Below are 22225 nucleotides of genomic sequence, written 5' to 3' on the forward strand. Positions count from 1 at the left end.
TAATTGGTGTCTTTTCTGTGATGTTGTAAATTAAGCTGCTGTGATGTAAAGAGAGAAAAACAAATCAGACTTGCTGAGAGGGAATTTGCCCTACAACCTCGTGCTTAAGACCCGTACTCACAATGTTATTACAAATGGGGCCGTGAGTCGGCTGTAGTACCGCCGCAGTCCGCACTGATGTGTGCAGATAAGCTGCGGCACTGATGGGATACATGCTGAGAGAAGGGGGGGGGGAGAGTTAGAGAGAGATGATTTTATAACTAAATGTGCGCAGAGCAGACACGACGCTTCTGAATGTGCACCCATGGCTGTCTGCTGTCCCTAATTTAACTCCGAGCGATGTAATTGGCGATGGTGGATTTGTTTACCATATTTGGCAAGATAGTGACACAGCGCGCCTGGGAATTGGACGAGAGCTGCCGTCATTCACAAATGTCTGCCTTCTGGAGCTTTACAAACAAAGCGAGTGCTCACGGGAAATGTAGTCCAAAACAAACCCTTTCCAAGACTCCTCCGGCGGGGATTTACCTTCTATGCGGCGAATTCAAAGCCACATTTGCATCAATGTTTTAAAACGTATTCTCTGTGATGAGCTGCTGTCGATTAAAATATATTTATGTGTCAAAAATTAGCTCGTATCAGACACCGATCCGAGACCCTCCGGTTTCAGCATACAAATCCCACCGGCGATGCTCTCGTGTGATTGGCTCGACCCTTCTGTCAATCACGCAACGTTCCTTCCACTACCGCTCCTACAGTAAATATTTGTGTTTGCTCAACCGGCTGTAATGGTGGACGACTGAAGGGAGAGAAACGGAATACAACTAGAGTGAAGAAAAGAGAGGAAAAACGGTCGAAAGTCTGCTTCAGAGCCAGCCGCCGCGATTAGGACACGGGCTTCGTCGAAAATGGATGAACTCAAACATCAAGTCATGATTAACCAGTTCGTCCTGACGGCGGGTTGTGCGGCTGACCAGGCAAAGCAGCTTTTGCAGGCGGCACACTGGCAGTTCGAGGTAAAAGAAAGAAAAAAAAAAGAAAACAATAAAGCTTTTACAGGATAATGTTAGCTACACGGCTAAAGAGCGTTTGTTTAGACTGTAGCTTGTCTGTCTGCCACTCGGCACTTAAAAAAAAAAGCTATTTAAATTCAATACAAAAAGAAAGCCCTAGTGTTGTGTATGTGTCCGTTTTAGGAATACTACACTCGGTCCACCTTTAAACCCAGAAGTTTGGTTTTCTACCACACCTTTGTAAAGTGGACATTTTTTATGTGGGCTAAATCAGTAGGGGAAACACAGACGCAGCAGGGCGAAACGTACGGCTAGCATATCCAATTAGACTTTACTCTAGATTAAATACTATAATCCAACCAGCGAGTGCTATTAGCAACAAAGATGACCGCCGTGTTGTATCGACCAGCCGACAATAAGAGTACTTTGATACGTAACTGTTTAGTCTGCGGTGAACCAAATATAGATTTTGCTTGTGCGTTTGATTTCTCTTCGCCACAAGCTCGTTATATTGTGTAACAATTTATGCTTTTGCTATACAACATCCCTGTCTGAATTATATAAATAAATGTCATGTATCTTCTATCTCTTTTATTGTAGACTGCCCTCAGTGCCTTTTTTCAAGAAACAAATATTCCATATGGCCATCATCATCAAATGGTGAGTGAGAGGAGGGGGTGAAATAATATATATCCCACTTTGCATACTCTTTATTGTCCTGTGTATGAAATGTATGACAAGCTTAATGTTTTTTTTTTAAAGACAGTATTCCTTTAAAGCTCCTGTGTTGTTTTGGGAGGTATGTGGGGGCGATCCACATCCCTTATAGGCCAAGAGGGATGATGTTGTACTAACAATAACAAAGCACATGTCGGCCATGTTGTGAGCTTCCAGAAATAAACACACAGGCAGGCATGCAGCCGCAGCAGCCACAGAGCGGAGAGGCTGTGTGTGTGTGTATGTGTGTGTGTCTATCTATCTGAGGGAGAAAAAAAGAGGGAGCGAGAGAGATAAATGGAGATATATGAAATCCCTAATATTTCATTGTAACAACTGAGGTGCATAACGGAAGGAGGGGCCCCTTAGTTTCTGGGTAAAAGAAAAAAAGTCTCTTTCCAGGAAGAGGACAGCTGCCTCTCACAAATAGACCCCAGTGCAGTCGCATTTGCCTCGGGTTATTCGGGCTGATTGGGTTGTCGATGGCCCTGACAGCACACACACACACACACATCATGGACTTTTTAGGGGCGGACACATCACAATGGAGTAAACTGGAAGGCGTTAGGGCTTTGGTGGAGACTGTGCACATACAGACACACACACACACACGCACGGCTCGAACATTATGAAACACTAGCAGTATTTGAGCTTTTAGCAGCAGCCCACTTTGGCAGCACACAAGCCTTTGTTTGCAGCTGCATGCATGGCAGCATCCAGCAACAGCTGCCCCTCTGGATGTGAGCCTGATATGGATGTTGTGGGGAGGATTTGGAAGAAATTGTTGATCTTTTTTTTTTTTTTTTGCGAGGTCTCTCAAAGCTCCCGTTTATGTTTTGTATGTGCACGTTCAGTTACGTGTTTCATCTGACTGCTGAGCATTGTAGCTTTGCATTTCTAGAGGGAGAGAGAGGAGAGAGTTTGGGATGAAAGAGAATATGATTTTTTGCAATATCACCAGTTAGCAAAGAAATGGCTCTCACCGAGCTGAATCATATAAAAAGAACAGCTTTATTGTAAGAAAGAAACCTCCTTTATTATCCGATTGGTCAATAAGAGCATCTCAATCCTCTATTTAGCTCATGAAATGGCTCACTTTAATTTCGAGAGTAAACAATTTGCCAAGAGCTGTCCTATTCTGCCTGCCAAATAGGGCCGAGCTTGATTGCTGCAGACTCTGGATAATGAAAGTCAGAACGCAGAGCACCTACGTGTGTGCAATGTTATTGTTATAGACATGTTCTTGCATAACCACAGGTTCACGTTCCCTTTTTTTTCTTTTTTTTTTTTTTTGCATATGCCAGATTGTGCATACTTGACATGCATGCATTTGTATTTTTGGTGCATGCTCAGGTGTTTGTGTGTGTGTGTGTATGTCATGTTATGTGTATGTGAGTCACACAACAGTACTACAGTAGGGCAGCACGTCCAACCTTCCTGCAGCTTATCAGGCCACAGTGTTCGTTGGTATACAGATCTAATCCACTTTGCTCTCGCTCTCACTCTTAACTGTCTCTCTCTCTCTCTCTTTTGCCGGTGCTCACCCTCTCTCTTTCTCTCCTCAGTTTAGAGTAAACATGAGCAACATTAAGTTACATTTTCTGCTGTACATGCCTCAGCGACAGTGTTTTGTGTCACAACACAAACTCACCATCCTTGAGACTGCTATTTTGGCTAGAAGCCTCACACCAAACCCAACAGCCCATACAGATAGCCCGTAGACATGCAGTTCTTGGCAGGTTAGGACGTCATGTAGGTCAGCTAGTTTGCGGATACTGTTCAGTGAGCTGGTTTATGCAATTGTTGCCATTGAGGCCTAGAAACTATGCATGGGGTGAATGTGGTGTAAGCAAATCATTCTCTGTGTCTAAATTTGTAATCGGGAGAGAAATCATCTTGGATTGAAAGGCGTTGTTGTGTAAGAAACACATTTTATCACTGAACACAACTTGTCTTGATTTGCCTGTAGGGCAGCATAACTTTTAAGTCTGATTTTGTGTACTTTTGTGTACCAATGCTTCATTTGTGCTTCATGTGTAAGAGGTTTGTATTCTCTATTAAATATCAAATGGTGAGGTTAGTTGGCCCACTCACCAGTACACTCTTGTGTAATACTGTGAATACTGGAGGATTTAGCTAAAGCTCTTGTCATTATCATTTCATTTACTAGCAATCCCAGACACAGAGGAGTGCCTGTGCATTGGCACATGATGGAAAAGAGCAGCCCGTCCTCACTCCCAGTTCGTCAGATACCAACGTTTTGTCACACCCCACACATTGGATACCCCTTAGCATAATTTCCTAACATGCAGGGTGGTCCAGTAGACTTCTGTACAACATCCACAACATCTGAAATAGACACCCACCATGAGACTGATGACGTCTGTACAAGATGACGAATTGGGTGGATTGCTAGGCAAAGAAGTTCATTCTCCAACCACGTTTTAAGTGATCATTTTAACCCAAACCATGATGTTTCCCAATGCTAGCCATGTGGTTTTTATGCTTAAACCTAACCAGACCTTAACCACAACGTTGTTACACCATAAAGCATCATTATTTTTTAACAGTGGTTTGTAATGGCTGGTGCAACACACTTCCAATTAAAATACATTTGTCAGGAAAATTCGAAACTGCTCTGATACTATACATTATTCAGACATGGATGGGTTTACATTGGCTTAAGCTGAAAGGTTGATTCGTCTAATACAGGCGCTACAGCATGGCTAGTGTGTCAAAATCAGACGTTGAGGGCCGTGACAGTATGTCAGTATTTGACGACAAGAACGGGTTGAAAAGAGCTACAATCTCTGCACAGACATGCCTCTCAGACTGTTTGTTTTTGCTTACATGTGTGGATACAGCTTGTCTGCTCCAGCAAGGCCACACACGGATGTTGCCGTCTCGAACAGATTGTCCGTTTTATCTCTGTTTTTAGATGAAGTCACCCAAAGCTTACATTAGAGCTCACTGATGGACACCCTGGACCTGAGTTCAGTCTAACCTGCCCAGTGTTTAACGTCACCCCTCCCAGTTTCCTCAGCCTCTACACACACACACACACACACACACACACACCCTGCCCGTACAAACACTGCGACCGCAACACATTCCGTCAGGATGCAGCGCTCACACCCACCCCAAAATGGACCCTTTCATAAACTAGAAACACAGCAGCCGGTCTCTTTCTCTGCTGTAAACTCTCTCTCTCCGCTCGCCTCTGTTTACAGACACAAAACATCAACCTCCTGAAAATTAAATTACCCATTCATATTTCCTGTTAGAGAATTTTCTAATCACGGCGAGTCCTCATCGTTTTGTTTCAGCATCGGTCTCACAGCGGTCGCCATGCTCGCTCTCACACTCGGAACGCCCAGAGTTATATTTCTGTTACTTCTGTACTTCTGGCTGTTTAATGCTAATCCCTCTTATCAAATATTATGCACATTGCACTCGTCCTTTGTTGGTCTCATACATATTCAGCGGACATTTCCAGCTGATTTACAGTATTCATGTCTGAGGCATTTTTAAATTGATTGATATAAAGTTTGAGCTATTTCTGATACTTTATTATATCATGTTTCACAATTGGAAAGCCAGCTGTGAAAAACGCTCACTAAATTGGTTTCTTATGTGCAGGAGAAGTATTTTCTTGAACGAGCACACATGAGAAACTTAGGGGAAATCATGGTGTGTGTGTTTTCTTTTTGACTGATCTGGTCGAGACAGTGTAGCAACTTCTTGTCTTCAAGGTGTCACAGAGTGTTTCTGTGAGTACATGGAGGAAAAACACTCACACCAATATCAACGTTTCCATGATTAATCTGCCTTCATGTGGGGCTTCTACAGCCACAATGAAGTGAATGAATCCTCATGTGACCACAAGACTAGGAAGTAGCCCCAGCTGGATGACTTCCACCAACGTACGGGAACATGTGACCGACCCCCATCATGTGACTAAGCCGAGCAACGATCTAACTAAAGCCACAAAGCCTGCTTTACATATGTGTAGTTCGTACTCAAAGAGTTCTGCCCATTAAAGACAATCTGGTGAGGTCATGTGGATTCCTCGCAGTAAAGTCGGGGGCCGCGGCACTGAAAAGCACGTTGTTTTTAGTAGGTCAAAGTAATAAAAAAATGATCTCCTTAAGAAATATTTCACATTCTCCCTTCCCTCCTGAATCATATCTGCACCTCTGCCTCGTGTTCTCACTCTGATGTGCTTATAGCGAAATAAAAACAAAGACTTTTACTTCTTGTTTCAACTCCTGCTTCTTTTTTTCCCCCTTTTCTTGTCTCTCTCTCTCTCTCTCTCTCACACACACACTCCGTTACAGTCTGAGCAATTTTGCGCTGTAGGTTTTCCCTTTTACCCTTTTTACTTTTTTTGAATGAGCATATGGGCTAAATAAAAATACAGTAAGTCATCCTGTACTGTATCCACCCTTGCCTGGCCTACATACTGCGGCCCATCGAGTCATGAACACACGGCTCCATATAGCTTGAATGATCACGCTGTTCTTTGAAAAAAAATAAAAAGATTGTTGTAATTGCTGTTAGTCGGTGGCACCACGCGTGAGGGTCAATGAAACCAGGGGGTTTTATGAAGGGCAACGGTCAGCTTTAACTGACTGGCAACAGTGACGTACAGAGATAGCATTGGGCGCTGAAGGGCTCTGATAAAAGTGGGTGTGAGGTTGTTGTAAAGGCTGTTTCCTGGCAATATGAACACCCAGCAGGAGGAGAAAGGAGGAGGGTTTGGTGTGTGTGTGTGTGTGTGTGTGAGAGAGAGAGAAAGAGAGAGTGAGAGAGGGGTTGTTTCTGGTAACTACAAACATTTGGTTTTGGTGTCCGGGTGTGGCTTGAAAAAGGTTTTTTTTTTCTTTTTTTTTAAGCAACTTTTCTGATCTACGTAAGATCTCATCTCACTGAGATTGGAAGTGTGCGGTGTGCCCATGCAGAAGAGCAAGGGTGTAATTACTGTCATAAATCACCAAGTGTCAACATATAGACCACTGTCTGCTCCCGTTTCTCCCTCTGTCTCAATCCGTTCCGTCATCCCCGCCGTAAGAGACAGAGGAGTGGATGGGAGAAAATCAGGGAGACTGTTTGGCTCATGCTAATAGCAGCAGCAGGACGATGCCAGGTATTTGTGTAGAAGATACAATAAATAAAGTGAACACAGGCTTACTTTGTGTGTCTGCCACAATAGAAACAAGGTGTTCTCTGTCCTGCTGCAGACATTACTCACACAAGTTTAAGTGTAGATTGAGGTGAAATCCAGTTTATTATCTCCCATTGTTGTGTGTTTTGAATTTAATGAGTGTGTGTGTGTGCGGTATAATCCCATGGGTGTGCATGCAGCAGTGCGTGTCAGATTTCAGAATTAATCATGTCTAGATCTGTTAATGTTGTTAATGGGTGTGCATGCATCTGTGCCTGGATATATTGGAATATGTGTGTGCGTCTGTCCCTCTCTATGTGTGTGTGTGTGTGTGTGTACCAGTGTTTTGTACAGCCAATGCCAAGCAGTTAGCCACTTCTGAAGAGGCTTGGCCTGCGCGCTGCATGTTCCAGCGTGTTGCCCCGCATGTTTCCAGGAGCATGGCTTCCCAGAACCCTAACCACACACACACACGAAGACATGCGCACGCACACACACACACACACACACATAGACGTACACACAGGAACTTTGGCTCAAGGGACTCAGGCTATGGGAATCCATGTGGGATGGCTGCAAGGACCAGATGTGTTTATGAGCAGTGGAGTCAGATTGGGTTTCACACTGATTCTGGGGGAGTCACTGAGTCCACACACACACACACACACACACACACACACACACACACACACACACACACACACACACACACACACACACACACACACACACAGACAGACATAAAGGTTAGCCCTATGGCTCAGGAAACATAAACAGCACATGGGAACCTTGTCTGTTGCATAAAGAGCTTGTTGTCATATTGTGTCTCCCGGCTCTGTTATCTCAGGTTAGCTGTAGTGCTGTAGCCAGGCTCAGGTCAGCTGACTCCTCTACACTGGAGTGCTGATGACACCTCGTCCTGCTATTTTCTATCCTCATCTGTCCTTTTTTCATGCTTTCCTGGCCCCTGACCTCTGGAACAACCAACCATTGTACACAGCATTTGCTGTCATTTGTTTGCAGCTTTAGATTGATCAAATTTGCTTATTTTTAAATCAAAACATAAAATCCTGCTCTGATAGGGTTCAATGGCTCACATTGAAATTGGAAACTGACTCCAAACAGAAAACATCACATACTGTATATGTCACATGTGACCTGAGTCAAACCCTTAAACTCGATCTGCAGGCTTGTGCGTAGCCTCAAGATAGATATCTGTTGGCAGGCTCAATGTTTGCATCGTAATCGTGTTTTGTTCTCCCTCACGGTGACCTTTGGCCCAGTAGTTTCTGCTGCCAGCCTGTTACCAGCCGACAGGCCAAACTCCTTTTTCTAGATACGAGTGGGCCACTGAACACCTATTGTTAGCGGTACAGTGTGTGCTGCCGGTCAAACACAACACATGCTCCCCGCTCAGTCCCTGCTCTCCTGTCTTCTGCCTGTTCCTGCTTTCTTTTTCTTTTCTTTTTTTGTTTGTTCTATCATTGCTTTTGTATTTATTTATTTAATTCTCATGCTCCATTATACAGTGTCAAACTACACACAAAAAACCTGAGCATGCCCTGGCTAATGATCAACCGAGTGTCTCAGGAACATACAGATCCAACCCTGCTCCTCTGTGTGTGTGTGTGTGTGTGTGTGTGTGTGTGTGTGTGTGTGTGTGTGTGTGTGTGTGTGCACGCGTGTGTGCGTGTACAGTATTCACTTACACACACACTCAGACTCGGGGGGTTGCTTTTCATTTGGCTGACATGTCTCCAACTCCCGCTTCCCCTCTACCTAACTGGAATCTTCTTCCTCACGTCTCAGCTCCTCCCGGTGAGGATGTGAGAGAGATGTGTGAGGAAGATGAGTAGGCTGGAGGAATTTAACTGGTCAAACGGGACGTCGTCGTGTTGAGAAAACGGCAACTACCCGTGACGCACGGCAACTCAACTGTTACACACGTAGAAGTAAACAATCAGTATGTAGAAATGAATAAGTAACAGTTTAAACTTTACTTAACACTTTAAAGTGTCACTAAGTCATTTCTACATATTTATAGTAGGAAGGAAAACACTTGAAACTGCTGCATTTTTAAATTTGATTATAGATTTATAGCAGCGTCACAGAATAAGACACAAACATTACTTTCGGTAACAACAGCCAATAAAAAAGAGCAATAAAACCAGCTGTAGCCTGCAGAACATGTCTAAATAATATATTACTTATTAAGTTTGTGAACTTCTGACAGGCTTTTCAGGCTTAGGATGACACTCAGCTGTGTGGCATCATATTTTCCTGAAAAAGCTGAGACGTATTTGAAATGGAAAAGAAGGAAGGAGACTTATGAAGAAAGAAAACAGTCACTTTTTAAAAATCTTCTGGTTAAGTATGAAAAGCTGCGGTCGAAGCGGTCACAGTTTTCCTGATCTGCTGTATTGCAACAACTGCAGGGACTGTTTACTGTCCCGTCAGATCAGCTGATCGATCAATAAACACATTGAACTCATTAAACTTTAAAGTTCAGCATCCAATGTCCTCGCTCTGAGCCCCTCCAGGTACATTTAAAGGATGAAGAAGAGAGGACACGAGAAAGTATAAATTAGCCAAATGAAAAGGACCCCAGGGGCCCAGCTGCTGTGAACCGGTTGAGGTCAAAGGAGTTGAGGGGTCGGTCACTTGAGTTGCCTGAAACCTTCAGGAGCACCTGTCAGCTTCTATTCTTTAGTTTGGGAAAGAAACATGTAGTCCTGACATCCAGACACTCCCATTAAAAAGCTGACCTTCAGGCTGGGATCAAAGCAAGCCACAGTTGCTTTTCTGGTTTTAGGTTGATGGATTGTGTTGATTTGGTGACACTAACACACACCAAACCTGCACTGTCTAGCAGTAGAGGTGTAAAGGAATGGCAGCTTTCTATGCACAGCTGTGAGAAGATGTAGGCAGACTAATAGATAGGTATGCTGTTGTTAAGTTTTGTTTACCCTCCTTACTATCAGAAGCAGGTGTTCAGCATGGAGCATTTGGGGTATCTCAGAAATATGTGATTTGTTTTTGGAATGAACAGCTTGTCATCATATTGAGCTAGCAAAGCAGTTACTGTTATCTCACCTTTTGACCATATGGTGAAATCTTTTGAAACGGTAACACCTGCAAAAGTCTGAAAATGTTTTGACACAAGTTTTTAATCTTTTTAAAAAGGATCAACATATCTTGAAGCGTTACAGCAGTGTTTATTCAACAGGTTTCTTCACGTGGAATAATACTTTTCTATTTCCATTGATACACACTAATGAAAATCTGGCTTATGCTGGTTTGCCAGCATTGTTTAGTTTTGGTTTACTTGTTTGTCTGACTGGTTTTTAATTGGTCTCAAATTCAGTAAAATAAGTAACTATTTATTTTTGCCTTCTCAAGCTTCCAGATACTGTGTGGAATCAAACTAATCACCTCTTCTTTATAACTCATTATTGGTAAATTGCACAAAGGTTCTAAATAAAAGAAGAAAATAATCCAATATAATTGAGAAAGTAATAAGAAATAAGCCGTTCCATGTGCTAACTTCAGTTAAAGTATTTATTGATTGGATTTTCAGATATTGTGTGATATCTGGATATTAGACTTGGATCATATTTCATGCAGCAGCGGTCTATTCAGCTTGCCCTCTTCTTCACTTGGTCATTCTTTCTATCTCTCTTTCCATTTTGTTTCAGTTCATGTTTTGCTGACCCCTCTCCCTCCTCCCTCCATCTGGCTTCCTGTTGATTTCACTTATTTCTTTCACTGTTTTCCCTTTCTTTTTTAACCTATGTCTGTTTCTGTCTGTCTTGTATTAACTTTTAAGCCTTTCCATTTAGCCCTCATTCTTTCTCACAACCCTCACACAGAATGAGCCCTACCATTACATTAATGACACTAAATTACCAGTGACACGAGGCTGCAGCCACTTCTACAATACATAAATGGCAGTTGATTTGAGTCTATTTTTGTATCATTGAGGTTTTGCGCTGTCAGATTACAAATAAATCAGGATTTAAAATTTTCAGTTACACGCACTTGCGAGTTGTTTATTGGGCAGACTTTGGGTAAATTGTCATCTGTTCCAGTTACAGATTTGGGAAACAATGTCAGAGTCAAAACATTAAGTTCCAGTTCCCGTAAACTTGTCTGAACAATAATGACGTGTCTGTACTTCTTGCCAGTAATTTGATATATTTAGGAGGCATTTCATATCTTCTTGAGGCCAAGTTTGACCTCAGTTTATCTTGTTAATCTCAGCTTTGTTCCTCGTGTTTATGAACATGAAGTGATGGTTTTTGGGGTTTGATTCAGGTTGAGATTGCGTTTTCAGCTCTTTGAAAGTGTGTAAAACAAGTTCCTTTTTGATCTGATGGTGGTACCTGTCACACACACCTGCATTGTCAGCGTTGCCGGGTTCGACCGGTGTTGCCGTCATGCGCCCCAAACAAAGCAAACAAAAGGGAGAGAGAATGTTGCAGAATGCCACATAAACTCCTTCGAAACACGCCTGACGCAGATGCACCCGAGACTAGTCCAGACCTGATGCTGCTGGAACACAAGCATCCTCCCACACATCCAACACTCAACACAAACTCCAGGAAATGAACACTCCACTCTGTGTCTTCTATTCTTTATATTCTTTATTTATATAAAGAACCAGCAATGCACCACATTACCCAGTAATAGTCATTTGCTGTGTACTATCAGCAGCTCGGATTCTCTTTTGGCTTAAATTTACCATAAACATCCACATTCGTCTGTAATTATTACAAAGTATAGATGTGTGTGTAAATGTTTGTATTGACATGATGGTGTATTGTATAGTATTCTTTTAGATGTGGAGCTGACAGACATATTTTTTATTGAATGCATTAAAATGTCTGAAAACTAGTGGAATGCTCAATGCTTATGTTACAGATGTTGTTGTTAGTGTGGTTTTAGTGTGTTGGCACAACAAAATACAGTAAATAAACATTTTCAAGTGTGCATGCCTGGTGGCATAGCAACAGCAGCGAAGTCATCAGCACAGGCACCCTAATCTGGTTTTTGCAGTTGTTGACCCTCCGTTGTTCTGAAGATCGACTGACTTTAAGTGGAGAAGCAGCGTGAAGAAATATGATACATTTCATCATTTCTTCATGTTAAAAAGTAAAAGAAGCCACTCCCAACACGTCTAACAATTGTCATTGTCATTTGTTGTAGTTTCAGAGCAGCTGTTGTTTTGCACGTGGTTCCTGCTCAGCTGACAGTCATTATGTGTATAATGACTATCAGCATACAACAGTCAGGTGAAATAATCTGACATTTGGAAAATATAAAATGTCTGCGGTCACCAAATCCTTTAAAAGAAGAGGTCATGAGGTTGGAGACGTCATGTTTCACAGATCTGTCAATGTGCAAACTGTAAAGCAATAAGCCGCAGACTGGAAGGAGAGAGCAAGAGTAAGATGTTGAGAGGGAAGTGAGAGAAAGATAGAGAAGGGAGAGAAAATTGACACGTCATAGATTCATAACAGCGTTTGCGGCAGAGGTAGTGATGGAGAAAAAAGAAGGAATGTTAATTATAATCAGGAAGGAAAAAGCGGAGGTGTTTTTTTATTAGAAACCAGACAAAAGGTGAATAAGTAGTGATGCAGACTCAGACAGACGTCTCACTGTTATTTCACAAGAGTTGAAAAGTTCCTGAGGACACTGGGAGATACTTAAAATGTGTTATAATAGGAAAATATTCACTGTCAGTCTGCTGTTTCCCCATGTTTAAATGTTTTTGATTTATTGTAGGAGCAAACACAGCCAAGGGTCCCTGGAAGCGAACAATAACTTACTCATTACTACTCGAACACGACATTTTTGGTAAACAAGGAAACGTTTTTATATGCTTCAAGTAAATGAGGGGAAACAAGCGGATTGCATTTCATTTCTTGCAAAATTTGGCTTGAAAATTCTTCTGACAACTGGGTGGAAACATCCAGACAGACTGAAGAGAGTGTGTGTGTGGGGAGCAGAAGCACCAAGGGTAAACGTCACACAAATGAGGTCAGCTGGGGTCGCGAGACGTAACCGGGACCCTCTACACAAGTATGCAAAAAAAAAAAAAAAAGATAGAAAGCTTCTCTTCTCAGCACTGGCGCATGTACACATACACACACACTCGATATTTGTGAGGAATGTGCTCAGTTAGACTGGAAATAACTCAGGCTCATCTGTGTTTGTGGACAAACACACACACACACACACACACACACACACACACACACACACAAACAGAGGGAGTGTTTAAGGATTTGCGGGCCGGGCGTGTTTGGAGCGGTCGGAGCCCGTCAGCCATGCGTTCCTCACGCTGGGCTCGGCAAACAAGACTTGAAGAGAGAGGGGCGGACAGGGCCAGGCCCGCCACGACCGCACAGCCTCAGCCCCGTCCCGTCAACAGGGAGATGTGTGCTCTTTCTTCATAACAACCGTCCCCATGGCAACACCTCTCTGTTGGCTCTGTTTTGAACACAAACTCTCTCTCTCTCTCTGGCTGTCTGTTATTCCCCCTGTCTCTCCATCTGTATATCTTCAACAAATACTCTGCAGAGGATGGTCAGACCTCCATGAACTGAGTGGCTCTTGAAGATAATTTACTATTATTACATATCACACTGACACACTAACTATACATACATATTTATATGTATGGTTGCTCATCAGTAACTGTAAACTCTCTACAGGCACTCCTCCCCCTAACATGCATGTGTGTGCGCACAGGTAGTGATTTTCTCTCATGAAATATTAACCCTCTCGTAGCAACCCACGTGCCCCCCCCGTGCCAGTTGTCCGACAGCCAATTGGATTTGACCCCTCGGTTTGCACGCAGCAGCCCTTGCAGTATGTTTCTGTCCTTGCCTCAGCACGGCGAGAGTTAATCTGCTACTAGGCTGCTTAATACACACACACACACACACAAACACACACACACACACTAACCTGCTTCCTCAGTATGCCGCACCAGAGCTCTGGTTTTAATCTCGGCACAGGAAAGCATGTAGACCTCTGTTGCTGTTTTCTCTGCTTTGACAAGAGACAGCACCGGAGTATTGTTTAGTGTAACACTGTATATGCATTGTCATTTCAGTTATGGAACGCTGACAATAAAACGTGACACCTGAACTTGTTGTAAGGAGATTACAGTTAGATATATGGACAAAAACACAGGCAAACCATCATTATACTGTATGCATGAGGTCCCTGTGGAGAAGTAATGAGGAGAGCTTTATACTGCTGACAAGTCTGAGCTCCAGTTGAAGCTTTTTATCTGTGAGAAAGTGTCAGATAAGCAGCCAGATTCAACCTCAGACAGCTGCTGTGTCTTTGGACCAGATCCTCTTCCCTGTGGGTCGATACCGTCTGCATCTCTGAAGGTCCCCTGCATACACACACACACACACACACACACACACACACACACACACACACACACACGTAAAGACACATAGAGGTGTGTTGGGTGCCTCAGTCTCCCATTGTGCACAACTTGGTTTACTGTTAAAAATCAAATAAAAGTGCACTGAACTGAGATGCAAAGTCTCTGCATGAGGTTTCTGACTGTAGGTGTGTTTTTGCACCTACTCATGTGTGTATGTTTTTTCGGATGAGTAAGTCAGCAGGTATAGTGAAAGGGCAGGTGTCAGCACTTTAGTCTCACTTTCCATTCCCGGGAAGTTAAAGTAAGGCGGCGGCGGCGGCAACAGTGGCAGGCCTCGTCTATCGTTCCCCCACCTGAGCAGCAGCCACACCGACTCTAAACTGCGATCATAAGGTTTTTTAAAGAAATCCAACCAGCAGCCTCTCCAGCCTCTGCCCAGCCAAGAACAGGAAGGGCCGCGGAGGTCACTTCCAACATTCCAGGGTGTCTCTTTACCGCAGGAAACGGCCTCAGAGACATGAGCCAGCGTTTCCTGTCAGAGCACACAGTGTGGACGCACTCACCTTTCATAACAGCGCGCTGCTCTGAGAACCCCAGCCCCCCCCCCTACACACACACTGTATATTTACAGGACTAACCTGCAAGCCACAGCACTTTTAGGGGACAAGGTGGTCTAATTACACCCCCGACGATCACTGCCACTCTGTTGTTTTTCAGGCTAAGGCTTCGTGTCACAATCTGTGCATCCTGGGTGATGTAGATACCGCGGGTCAGCCCGAGGTCTGAGTCAGCAAGGGAAATGTTGTTTTGCAGCCTCTTTTTTTTCTCCCCATTTCAGCATTTGAACATTTTTTTGTCTAGTATTCATGTAAGACTGCAGCTGCTTCTCTCACAGATGATTCATGGAGCCTCACGAAAAAGATGTTGGAAAAAAAGGTCTAATTTTGAAGATTTTTAGGGGACATTTGAGGACATAATTAGAGTTATAGTGCTTAATAAATTCTAATAATATATCAGGTTTGGGTGGTTAAAGTGGATTTAATGAGTTAACCTTAAAAGCAGACTCCTATTCTGGAGTTTAATGCAAGTGAATTTCATCCTATTTAATCCTCTTCTTTGGAGTTGCCAAGCTGTTTTCTTCCATTGTTGAGAGCTGCTGATTTAGGGTTTTGTCATGTAGGTGCCTGCCCTGTTAGCTCTCTCAGCACAGGCCTCTTATTTATAGAAGTCGAAGCCTCCTGACTGAAGGTGGTTCCACCTCTGCTTCCCTGTGGAATAACAGCAGCTTGTTGTTTTTCCTGGTCACAAATGGAAGGGGGACACAGAGGAGGAGGAAGTGGAGCAGAGGGTAGTGTGTGTGAGAGGCTTCCACACACCACCACTTACTATTTCAGAGCAGCCAAACATGTTGTTCACATGCTCTGCTCGCTACAAGGTGGTGGGTTTAGAGTTGCTTTTGGCACACTGGTGTGTTATGTGTGTGTGTACTCTCCGCTGAAGGAACTCTTGGCAGTAGAACAATAACAGCGCTGGCACAAAGAGGGTCGGGGCAGGTTAGAGCACACAGGGGTATAAGAAGGCTGTTTGTTTCCATATGTGTTTATACTTGTGTGTGTGTGTGTGTGTGTGTGTGTGTGTGTGTGTGTGTGTTCGTGTGTTCGTGTGTTCATATAGCAAGATTACCTGTTAGCTGATCTGCTACATCACCTCTTGACAATCAGGTTTATCTAGTCTGCTCAATCTGAATGGACGCCACTTTCACAGCTGAAACAGGAAGTGAATGTAAACAAAGGGCTGTAATATCATTATCAGGACCGTCTGGGGGGAAGCAAAGGGTGGCTGGGATTCCCCCAATTTTCCCTGCAGTTATATAAAACAGTTTAAATAACCACATGTAAACACAGTTGAAACTATTTTTGTAATGTTGGACTGTGTGTGCTCATTTTTCTTGAGTACAACAGACTATGTTTGAACTTATTCAGTTATAATAAAAAATAATAAAAATTTCTGGCTTCACCATTTTACAGTTACTGTCAACAGTCATACTGGAAGAAATCTGTCATATAAATGTACTGGTTTCTCCATTGATTGTAGACTCAATAACAGAATGTGCTGCAGCTAGACGGGTTTGATGTTTCTCTCATAAACTACAAATACACCAACACACAGCTGAATCCAGCAGGGTCTCTACATATGGGCTGTCAAGTCATTCTCTTAACTCTTCAATATTAATCTGCAGGTTATTTTCTGGATCAATTAATAAATTAAGCATTTAATGGCAGAAAATAACAAAGTGCTCATCACATATTTTTTTTGTGTATGTATCCAGCAATCCACTTCAGTTTATATAATTCAAAAATCAGATAATGTTCATATTTGGGAAGCTGGAGCCAGTGAAATTTTGACATTTTAGCTAAAAATATGACTTAACCAAAAATCTGATCATCAAAATGGTTGCAAGTTCATGTTTTGTTGATTCACTGATGAGCTAATCTTTTCAGCTCTAACAGAAATAACTGCTGACTGAAACAGAAGTTGGACTTTCATGTGAAAGAAAAGTGCAAGCACATGAAACAGATCAGTTCCAACACTGGCAGACTGTGCAGAAGGAAATTGAACTTAATCATGAGAAATGAGAAGCATTTATGGCCTTTTAATATTGAATCTGTGTCTTTGATCTGCATTAATCATTTCCTCTCCCTCCTCATCCTCAGATGTGCACCCCAGCCAACACACCAGCAACGCCCCCCAACTTCCCTGACGCGTTGACCATGTTCTCCCGGCTGAAGGCGTCCGAGAGCTTCAACAGCGGCAGCGGCGGCAGTCCCATGGCCGCGTCCATGGCCACCTCCCCCCCGCCCCCTCAGGTCGGCGGCTGGGGCATCTCACCAAACGTACCTAACGTGCCGCAACCTCCACAGGGACTTTGGACTCAGGGGCAGCCCCCAACGCAGCCCTGCCCTGCTTGGCCCACGGGCGTGAACACCCACGCAGGCGCCGAGCAGAAGGCTAGCGTAGCGATGGAGGCGGAGAGATGAAGGGGCGGCACGTGACTGAAAAGCCCCTCCTCCCCCTCTCGTCCACCCCAGCAAGGATGGAAGGAGGGAGGGAGGGAGGGAGGGAGAGGAGTGGACGGGAAGAGGGAAACGAGGGTGGATGAATGCAGGGGGAGGAGGGGTGGCTGGTTAAATGGGTAGAAATGGGCTTCAGTCTTTTTTGTTCCCAAAACTGATGCGGTGCGGCATAGACGGACGGATACGGAAAGAGAAGGAAACTACGCAAACCAAGAAAAACTCAACGTGGACAATTTTAAGAAGAGGAGAAAAACCAATGCAAACATCAATACAAAAAATAGAAAAAAGAAAAAAAAAGATACGCACACACATAGTAATAAGAAAGCAACTGAAATCTTTGTTAGTTTTTTTCCTAAGTAAATGCATAGATAAGAGAAATATTATTGAACTAAAAAATGAGAAATTAAAAAAAAAAAAAAAAAAAAAAATTGTCACGCCCAAGGATTCTATGTGATGTTCCAGGACATTCAAGGCAGCAAATTTAATTTTCTGTTTTTTTTAATTTTCTTTTCTTTTTTTTCTCCATCTTTTCTGCCGGTGTTTTTTGCCACTGATGTTCTGTGTTTCTGCAACTGTCTGTGCTGCATGAGGAGAGAGGAACTTGCAATGCAGTGTTTTAGATCGACTCGAGAAAAAAAAAAAAATCATCACGCACTTGAGTGTGAATGTGTACGCATGTGAGCGGGTGGTCAGTTTGTAATCAAAAATGTATACACACACACACACGAACACACACACACACACACATATTAGCGTTTAGAGGAAAAACACCTCCATACTGTCATCCCCATCGTCAAGGTGGGACTTTTCTTACCTCACCTGGTGGTCACCTGACTTCTCTCAAGCCAATCAGGGATTCTTCTTAAACCAACCGTTGCCGCTGACGACGCAGGACATGTTTTTAAAAGGTTTTTTCTTAAAAGGCAGCAGCCTCTCTGGTTTATGCTAACTGATCCTCGCTGCGATGGCTTTTTTCCTGACACAGTTTTAAACCTGGACTCACAACTTGTCCTCTCTATACTTTTCTGGAGATTTGGGGTGGGGGGGTCTTTCAAGAACAATAAGAAATCATGGTTTAATATATCGTTTATAATGCTTCTGTTATTTTTGTTGAAAGGTTAAGGGAGGTGGCTTTGAAAGTGGGTGGGACTTCAGGTTGATTTTTTTTTTCTTTTTTGGTAAAGAACGAATCAAATGCAGCTAAAATGGCTACAGATACAGACGAGTGACAAATTAAAGAGGTCATATTCTGCCCCTTTCCCAATTTCATATTTGTGGTCTATTTGCAAATATTTGCATGTTTTTATGGTCAAAAACACCTAGTTACAGCTGTACAAGCCATAGATGCAGCCCCTCTTTCTTATTTAGCGTGAAATGGGCTGTTTTGTGTCTGATTGAGTGATGCACACCCAATCACAAGTAACAGATTAGATTGTAGTTAGGTAAAACCAGGGCTCTGGGAACCAGTAAACTGCCAACCCTTTTGGAAAGCTGAGCAATGACAAATTAGCTTCCTAACATCCAACAATTGTGCAGCGTTTTCTTGGCGACTGTCAGCAAGAACAGTCCATCAACAATTACATAGAGAGGGATATTATAGTAGGGTTGCAAGTGCATAAACCCCTCATAAAGATGAATGCACATGTGAGAGTTCAGTTGTGCAACAAACCACAAGCCCTGGTGTACAGAGAGGTGGGGAAAAGAATGATATGGTTAGATGAGTCATCCTTCATATTCTCAAGAAGTGGGGAAGTGCATGTGTGGAGAGCACTAAGAGAGCTGAAGCTGTTCCAGCAGCATGTGTTGGCCCAACACCTTACTAAGACACTCTGTTGTTTTTTTTTTATCTTTAATTTGTCACCCGTCTGTAGATCTATATATATATATAACAAAAAAAACAACGAAAAAAACACGACTACTCCATCTTTGACTCTTTGTAAACAGAATTGCCACTTTGCATGATGTGTTCATAAAGTGTAACATCTTTTGTAGCAAACATACATGAGGTCGAGACATGTTAATAGGAGGGGGGTGGAGCGTGGGCGGGGTGGTGGGCGCCATCCCCAAAGCTGATAGAAATGCAACAGAAGTGCATTTCTCTGCAGAGTCGAATCATCAGCGTCTCAGACTAAAAGCAAAGTATTAGATAAGAGAAACAATATTGATAAAAGAAGAAAACGGGTGCGCAGCAGCTTTGGGAAGCCCACCACAGGCTATTTGGGGACACTACAGACTACTTTCAGATATACAGTATATATATATATATACCCTTGGATACTGTACTACAGAGGGGTTTTTACAACATTTAGGTCTCTAGTTTCGACCAGTCCCTGGTCCACTGATACTGCTGAGGGGACAGTTCAGGGATGACCCTGATATACGGCAATATTTTAAATGCAGGGTCTGCCCCCCCTTTTTTAGTTTAACCTGTTCGGATTATTTTTACATTCGATTAAAGAAGTGCGACAGATAACAGAAGAGATATTTTGAATAGCTGGGGGTCTTTTTTTAAAAAGAGAAATAAGATGATTAGGGAAATTATGGATATAATAATGAATAAATAACCAACTTCCTTTTTTTATTATTCAGACTAATGTTTCAGTTCATCCTTTTTTCCATGCTTCATACTTTATTTGGTTAAATCAGAGCGTTTCTGGGTGGGCCTGTTCCTAAATGGTTTCTCATGTATGTTTCCCCCCTTGTATGACTGTATGAGACCATTCCCACAATATTTGTGGACTACCTGATAATTAACTTATCATTTTTGTGAACCTAAATAAATATTGTATGTCAACCTAGTCAACATGTGTGTGAATATTTGCTCCACGGTTGATTGTAGTGTGAATGTGAGGTTTTTCAAAGCTGCCATTTGGCCTCCAGATGAAGATATATAGTGACAGTGTGTGGTTGTACGTGTGTGTGTGTGTGTGAGCTTGTGACAGCAGAGCAGTGTGTTCAGTAATGACAGAGGGAAGATGGATACGTCATAATCTCACGCTTGGCTACCTCTCAGCCAGGCGGATTTAATACAGTCACCCAGCCAGACTACAAAGTCTTGTTCTACAAACCTTTTTTTCTATTCCTCTGCCTCCCTCTCTCTCTCTCACTCTCTCTCTCTCTCTCTCTCTCTCTCTATCACTCTCTCTCTCCCTCAAAAGATGGAAGGTCTGCAGATGAAAGCCAAAATGGTGGAGAAGAGGGAGAAAAAGCTTTTGAGAGAAGGGAGTTCAGCTCTGCGGCCATCTTTGTCTTCGCCTCCCTTAATCGACGGCTCCTCAGATGTAAACACAAACAAACGCCAGCTGTCCACATGCACGCAATACATAAACACCCACCACACACCCACACATGCCAGTGGTGAGGTGGTGAGGTGGTGGTGTTTGTGGTGAAAAGGAGAGGAGGGTCACAGAGTTCTCCATGTCCTCAGCTCACCTCCCAACTCCTTCCTCCCCCTACAGGAAATAAAAAGAGGTTCCCTTCACTGATTACTGTGTGTGTGTGTGTGTGTGTGTGTGTGTGTGTGTGTGCGCGCCACTTTGCCAATCTTGGAGCTGCTGAGGGTGTGTAAGTGAGTTCGGTTGAATGCCAACGGTTTGGCATGGCGAGCTGCGGTGCATCTGAGAATGTGGGAACAGGAATAGCAATAAACACTAAGGGTTTATCCAAGAGCAGCGCAGCATGACCCAGAAATACATGAAGGCACTGAAAGGGGTCTCGAGGGCACCATTGCTCCATCCGTACTTCTTTCCTAACTGCATAAACAAAGTCACCAGTAAACCTTTATAAAGTCATTACTGAGACCTACAAATGGGTCCTTAAATTGACCATCTGGATAATACCACTTTTAACTTTGTTGACAACTTTAGCTCACTTCTTTGTTGGGCCATTTTGGTTATTGCGGCTCATGCTAAACACCCACTACTTCTTCTATTTACTCCAAACAAACTGCTCATGTAAACAATTCATGAATCATGTCCCATTCTGACTTCAGAAACATCTCTGGAAGACGATGGAGATGAAGAGCAGTAAATGTAAAAGCTACTGTTGCCTATGTGTCTTAAAAGAATTGTTAGTATACTTTAATAGAGTGACACAGCTCTGTTCATTTTTTTTATCCTTCACACTTAACCAGGACACTGCTTTCTGGGTCAGTGGTTGATGTGGACACAACACAGCTGCACAGATGGCCCACCATCACCACACCTGTCTGGCTTCATGTATACACACACAACACCTATGTTATCTATTTTACAGCACTTACAAGGTTTGCCACTGGTAAATGTGTTGCTACTGTATTTTTTTCTGCAAACAAAGGAGACCATAGTTAATAAGATGTGTGTCTCTACTGAACATTGTAAGCCACCATACGTTGTATTATATTACTTGTTTTTAATTTTACTTTACAGTCCAGTTTCTCCTTATTTACCATATCTGTGTACATACCAGCAGCTGTTGTTCATTTTCTCGAGGTTCAAAATAATCTTCAGGGATGAATAGGAGTCTTTGTGCCATAAAATTGGGAGCTTGTGGAAAAGTTGGATGTTGATATTGAGAAACACAGGAAAGATAGGAAGCATAAGGACAATACACGGGAAGTAAGTGTTGTTTTAGTTTTTTTCTCTGTATTTATGTTGTGACCTAGATGAACTGAAACAATTAAAGGACCATCAAAGGATAACAGGACTGGTCTCACCACCTGGTCCAGGGAGGCCATACCTTTGGATGACAAGTTGGACTTGTGTGTTCAGGTAGGTCCTACATTGATATAGGCATTGGCAACTGATGGCACAGTATGTTGTGGCTTGTTAGGAGCTGGTATAGCCACAAGGCATAATGTTAAGTCATT

General features: G+C 42.9%; 1 protein-coding gene across 1 annotated transcript; it reads left to right on the plus strand.

The window, feature by feature from the left end:
* The first annotated feature begins 789 nt into the window (after nt 1–789).
* ubald1a (UBA-like domain containing 1a) lies at nt 790–20177 on the plus strand. The gene is made up of 3 exons (XM_053341189.1): nt 790–1016; nt 1614–1673; nt 17020–20177. Exons 1-3 carry the CDS (start codon nt 909–911, stop codon nt 17341–17343), a joined length of 492 nt encoding a protein of 163 aa, XP_053197164.1. The 5' UTR covers nt 790–908; the 3' UTR covers nt 17344–20177.
* The last annotated feature ends 2048 nt before the right edge of the window (nt 20178–22225 follow it).

The sequence above is a fragment of the Scomber japonicus genome, chromosome 20 (assembly GCF_027409825.1).
Source record: "Scomber japonicus isolate fScoJap1 chromosome 20, fScoJap1.pri, whole genome shotgun sequence".
In the NCBI taxonomy this organism is placed as follows: Eukaryota; Metazoa; Chordata; class Actinopteri; order Scombriformes; family Scombridae; genus Scomber; species Scomber japonicus.

What these genes read in the sequence shown, in the direction of transcription:
- ubald1a (XM_053341189.1), top strand. Translation starts at nt 909, where the DNA reads ATGGATGAACTCAAACATCAAGTCATGATTAACCAGTTCGTCCTGACG. An exon ending in CGGCACACTGGCAGTTCGAG is followed by an intron (nt 1,017 to 1,613) that starts GTAAAAGAAAGA and finishes CTTTTATTGTAG; the next exon opens with ACTGCCCTCAGTGCCTTTTT. An exon ending in ATGGCCATCATCATCAAATG is followed by an intron (nt 1,674 to 17,019) that starts GTGAGTGAGAGG and finishes CCTCATCCTCAG; the next exon opens with ATGTGCACCCCAGCCAACAC.